General features: G+C 49.9%; 1 protein-coding gene across 7 annotated transcripts in view; it reads left to right on the forward strand.

Moving 5' to 3' along the window:
* Window positions 1-5,144, forward strand: part of CCDC180 (coiled-coil domain containing 180) — a 64,732-nt gene extending 59,588 nt beyond the window's left edge. For 6 of the 7 annotated variants that reach the window (XM_079113502.1, XM_079113504.1, XM_079113505.1 and 3 more), the window contains 3 exons: window positions 2,713-2,818; window positions 3,961-4,096; window positions 4,971-5,144. In XM_079113502.1, the coding sequence (XP_078969628.1) occupies window positions 2,713-2,818; window positions 3,961-4,096; window positions 4,971-5,102 (374 nt within the window). In that variant the 3' untranslated portion in view covers window positions 5,103-5,144. The remainder of the gene's footprint in view (window positions 1-2,712; window positions 2,819-3,960; window positions 4,097-4,970) is intronic. The other variant, XM_079113503.1, reaches the window with a different exon arrangement.
* The last annotated feature ends 856 nt before the right edge of the window (window positions 5,145-6,000 follow it).

The raw sequence follows: 6,000 nt of genomic DNA on the forward strand, positions 1-6,000 counted from the left end.
GGCACCAACCTTGCATCTCCAGCCCCAGGGTGGTGAGAGCTAGTTTGGCAGGCACTGGGGGAGCTGTCTTCCCGGCTCCACCAAGGTGGAAACTTCCTCCATCAAGGGAATGGATTGATTTTGTGTGTTCATTTGTCTTCATTAAAAATAAATTTTTGACTCTAAAGGCCAAATGACAGATAGATCAAAGATAATAATGTAAAAAACAAAACCCTAATAGTGAATATTTTCATACTATTGGGGTTAGGGACACCTTTTCTAAGTTTGGCATGAGAACCAGAAGCCATAAAAAAAAAAAAAAAAAAACAGCTGGCACTTCTTTGAGGCCAAAACAAAAACAAAAAAATGTCAATATGAAAAGGTAAAACACAAACTGGAAAACTATTCCTCACAACCTCTGGGTCAGAGGATGCGTGACTGCCCATGTGGTATAAAGAATCTCACAGGTCACGTTTTTTAAAGATGACAAGAAACAAACACACGCATTTCCAAAGAGAAGCATTTCCTATGACCAGTGAGAGTAAAAAGGCATGCCACCTTGCTGACAAGGAAGAACAGAAGCATGAACATTACTGAGATAGGTTTCTCATCAACAGGGAGGGTGTCAGGAAGCAGAGGCACCACAGGGCCCTTAGGAGCATTTGTTGACAGCTGATCTCCTGACTCCTTGTCACTTCCCATCAAATCCTGCATGTGCATGCCTTTGACCTAGCAGTTCCCATTTGAGGAATTTTCCTGACAGAAATATTTGTGCACTCCTCCTAAGATACACATTCAAGAATATACGTCACAGCATTCTTTGAAATGGCTAAAGAATCGGAAACAACACTAGTGTCCACACATAGGGGATTGGATCTGGGTGGTGCACCCTGCGGGGCTGTAATGTTGGGGCGGTAGGTCTATACATGCTAATGCCACAGGGCCCAAAGGAGGACCTTTATGTGAGAAAAAGAGGGACCGGGATATGTGTATGATTCCATGTTGGAAAGACATGCATGATATCAACATGCATATTCTCAGATGTTTAAATAAATCTGTATGAAAGACGGAGACCAAGAGAGACAAAGAGGGAGAGTGGGACAGAGCCTGAGAGCTAGGTACCAAACTACTGCCGATGCTCTGCAGGGGCTGCAGGTGGGTTGGAGGCTCCTAACATCTCTTTTTGTCCCCACGATTAGGTAATGTTTAAACTTTTTATAATGTGCATAGCTCTTTTATAATATTAGATTACAATCATGTGTTCAATGTTATTCATTTATTGATAGTCTATACTTTAGATTCATTTTTTTTTATTTTTTGGGGGGGTACCAGGGATTGAACCCAGGGGTACTTAACCACTGAGCCACATCCCCAGCCCTTTTTTATATTTTATTTAGAGACAGCATCTCACTGAGTTTCTAAGTACCTCACTAAGTTGCTGAGGCTGACTGAACTCGCCATCCTCCTGCCTCGGCCTCCTGAGCAGCTGGGATTATAGGCTTGTGCCACTACATCCAGCTTTCAATTTTTAAAAGTCATTACAAAGACAATAAATGTTCTCTACAGTAAAGTCAGAAGTTCCATGTAAATTAAGAATCAAGTTAATTCCTTCCACCCAGAAATCAGAGCCCTCTGCCCTTGCAGTTCACCCGTCCAGTCCCCTTCTGCGTGGGGGAGGGGCAGAGGGCCTCTGAGAGGTCTTGACTGAGTCCTTCAGGTAGACCTTAGCCAGGCTACCCATGCTTTTCTGCCTCAGCATTTTGGGTTGCTGCGCACTGTGATTTACTAAACATCGTCATGGATTCATTCAGCCCTTGCTGGTGAACATTGGGCCATATACAATTTTTCACTGCTGTAATTGTGCTGAAGAAAACTCTGTACAGAGACAGGACTCTGATGGGGTGACAGACTCCTGGCTTACATTTTCTGGGTCAAAACATGTACAACAGGTTTGAGCTGCAGGCCACTTTCCGATATCAGAGATCTCTTTGTCAAGGGTGAGCCTCACTTGGGAAGGCAAGGACCTGCAGAGACACTGGGGTTAAGACCCCATCGAGAACAGGTGTGTGAGCTGGCAGCAGACCCAATAGTGGCACCTTGCACAGCACCACAGAGCTGGGAAAAAACCCTGCACCAGAGGCTCCTATCTGCCACCCTCTCCCCAGAGCGCCTCTCCACACACATAGCCCTCTCTCCCTATCAAGAATGCACATCCAGGGGCTGGAGATGTAGTTCAGTGGTGAAACGCTTGCCTTGTGTGTGTGAGGCCCTGGGTTCAATCCCCAGCACCATTTAAAAAATAAAAAATAAAAGTTTGCACATCCAAGGTTGGGTCAGTGAGCCAGACATTTAATGGACAACCTTGAGTGTGTTGTCTCCAGGGTAAGTGCTCGATTCAGAACTCATATGAGCTAGCATAAGCCAACGAAGAAGGCATTGCAAAGCATATTCAGGAACTCCCTACTGTAGGACGGTCAGAGTTCTCAACCTGGGGATCTGGAGCTGGAAACTGTCCAGACCACTCCCTAGACTCCTCTTCCAATGACCCTTGCCACTGTCACTGTACCTGGCTGCATATCTGGTGCATTTAGTTTCTCTGTGGAAGGGGCTCTGCCTGCCACTCCAAGTGGGGAAATAGTGAGCCCTTCTATCTCTAAATATTACTAGAGGGCAGACCCCTTGATCTCACGCTGTTGGAGAGCCATGGTTACTAACCCATCTCTTTCCTGCCAGAGGTGGAGCCCTCCAAACCAAAAACATCAATCCTCATCCGGAGGAAACTGGCCAGGCTCTCCCTGGAGGAAGAGAGTGAGAAGCCACTGATTGAACGTGGGAGCAGGTGAGAGCCCAGGGCAGCAGGGGGCACCATGAATGGCTGTATCTGCTGGGGGCAGGGCCGTGGAATGAGTAGGGGTGCTGGCTGGGAGCTCAGGCAGACCTGCTAACCTTGGAAAGGCCTTGTGTTCTGAACTTCATTCCTCTGTGAAATGACCACGGCGGGCTGCCTCATGTGGCTTCATGAAGAGGAAGTTAGATCGTTAGGTAGGAGTTCAGAGGCACCAAAACGGCAGAGGCAGGGCACAAGAAGAGGACAAGGCAGGGAGATGAGCCATCATGTCCCTGTTTACAATGTCCCACTACCATGACAACTCCCACCACACGTTTGGTATTCTAAAAAAACCAGTGGGAGCAAATGGGGTGAGGTCTTCAATCAGGTCCTCATTAGGAAGACACTGCCTCACAGCTCAGCACGTAAGACATGAATTTCCAGACATGGGACCTTGAGACTCTCTCTCTCTCTCTCTCTCTGTGCCCACTCCAATCTGCCTTATGGAATGCTACTTTCACCTTTACCTTCAATAAATTTGTACTTTTCCTGTTACTTCTGCACATCTCGCTCAATTCTTTGTTTGGGACACCGAGGACCTGGGCCCTAACTGGAGACCCTAACGATAACAAGATGAGGTTGCCCGTGGAGTGCCCACGGGCACAAACTAAGAGTTCAAAGCCACCAAAGGTTCCCACGAGGGGAGACCTGCCCTGGGGGAGGCACATTACCAGGTTGCTGCTGGCACCGTGAACCATTCCGGATGACTGTTATATGTGACAAGAGCTATCAAAGTGCCTGTCCCCTGTGCCCCAAGAATATGTCTCTGTGAAAGCAAAGAGCTATGCTTTCAGCAGTGGCCTTTACAGCACAATAGGAAAAATGGGTCAGGAACCAGAGACTGCCCCCAGGCTGGCAGACTGAGGAGGAACCTGAGGAGGAACCAGGAAAGGGAAGTCATTCGAGATGTGGCATTCCTTCCCAAGACGGAGCAAATCGAAAGAGAGAACTTAAAGAAGCACAATATGAAATGCTCGGTCGGGGCTCTCCTTTTTCTTTTAATTCTGATATTTAAAGCCATGATAGTTGTTGAACTCTTGCAACAGGGGTGGTGGCTGTCCTATGGATGGTGAAGCCGATACTTTTGTTTGTAGGAAGTGGCCAGGAATCAAACCCACCGAAGTCACCATCCAAACCAAGATCCTTGATCGGAAAACACCCTCAATCACCACCTCTAAGACCACCCTGGGCCACCTGGCAGCCGTGGAAGCCCGAGATGCTGTGTACCTGGTGAGATGGGGAGGGGTAGGTGTGTCCCACAGAGCTTGGGCAGCTTACTGAGTTTGGCTGCCTTGGACAGGAAGGAACTTCCCACCACCAGGCACCCCGACATTTGGTCACCAGCACACATCAGTGAGGCTGGAGCCGCAGGTCTCAACACTCAGGACAATCAGTATCTTCAGGCACAGGGATATGAGCTGAGGGTCATAGTCCCAGTCCTAACAGGGTCTGAGGTGTAAGCCCTGGTACTGTGGGAGCCCAGCCACAGGATACGTCACCCACACTGGGTGTGGGAAAGACTGCAGAGGGACAGTAGAATCAGCTTGGAAACACGGTGGACAGGCCCAGAGGTGACGAGACCTTGGGTCTGCAGTGGGGCATGGTAGCACCTTCTGTTCTTGGCATAAGGCATCTCACTGAATCCTCCTGGGAACCCATGAGGGTTATGGTCCCCATCTCACTAACAAGGACATTAATACCTAAAGACACTTGCGCTTCTGTGCCACCACAAAGTGGCAGAGTCAGTATTTGAACTCAGTGCCTGTTAGACCCAGAGAGCTCAGCCTCCTGAGGAAGCTGGGACCCTTATGCTCCAGGGAGGCTCCATTGCAGGTCAGAGTTGAGTAGGGTGCAGGGCCCAGAGCCAGAAAGATAGTTGTCCTAGTCCCTGCTCAGCCCCTTCCTAGCTGGGTGGCCCCAGCTAAATCCAGCCTCCGTCTTCTCATCTGTAAAATGAGGAAGACCTTTGGACCCATGTGATGGGTGGTTGGGGACTTACAGGAGAGATGAGGCCGCCTCGGGGTTGTCAGCAGGTCACAGTGTTGTCCCAGGGCAGGGAGAGCAGAAGTCTCACATGGGGCCACTCCTGCTGCTTTCTTCCCAGAAGTACTTAGCATTGTTTGAGATGGAGCGGAAGAAGATCCAGAAGAACCATAATATCTGGATGGAGGAGGCTCAGCGCTGGAAGGAAAGCTGGAAGTGCTCCCTCGATACCATCCACAGCCTGTACACGTGACGCCCTCCTCCCCACCCAAATAAAGTCTTATTCTGTGCTGGATGGCCGCTACCAGGAGTCAGTCACTTAAAACGGATCCCACAACTGCAAAGGAGCTGACATCTAAAAGCATGCTCCTGAATGGATCTCTGCAAAGCCGGGGCCCAGCGGGCAGGCCACAGCTGTCAGGGCCCTGCCTGGACAAGAATGCCCCACCCCCGTCAGGCCTTGAGGGGCATCTGCCTGGGCCTCCAGCCAGAGAAAAAATGAGATGGGAATATAAACAGGATAAACATCTGGGGAGACGTGCTCCACCCAGCATTCATCTTCTCGTCCTGCCAGCTACAGACCTGGGGCACATACATGAGAGGCCTCCTGGGGTTCTGATACCCGATAGCCTCCTCCTGCTCAGGAATGGCCCAGTCCTCATCCCCTGCCTACCAACCAATGTGCTCCTCATTTCCCCAACGTGCAGTAAGAGGGAAGGTGTGGGGCTGCCCGGGTGAAATCACAGCTGTGGCCTGGCCTGCAGGGGCCTGCCCTGGGCCACCCTGTGTGGCCTTGAGGAACCTCCTGCCAAACGGCCGGAGGCTTCACGGGCGAGGCCTGAGCCAATATCTGCAGCAATGGAAAAGACTCTCACTCTGGACTTTCCTAGGGCCAGAGTCTTGGAAATGGGATGTAGCAGGAAAACATCTTGCTCTCCTAAGTTCTCCTGCCCAAGTCAGTTGCATGGAGATCTGTCTGGAGAGTATGGGTGTCTGGTTACCAGAATTCTAAGTTCTGTTGGGGTCTATCACCAAGGAAGTGAGGTGACTTCTTCAAGGTTCCATTATGTGGGCCCCTTCCTTCAAAATGATCTACCTGAAGGCCTGACTGACTTTGGGGCGACAGACTCCTTGCTTGCAGTTTCTGGAGT

Source organism: Sciurus vulgaris (genome assembly GCF_902686455.1).
Source record: "Sciurus vulgaris genome assembly, chromosome: 15".
Lineage (NCBI taxonomy): Eukaryota > Metazoa > Chordata > Mammalia > Rodentia > Sciuridae > Sciurus > Sciurus vulgaris.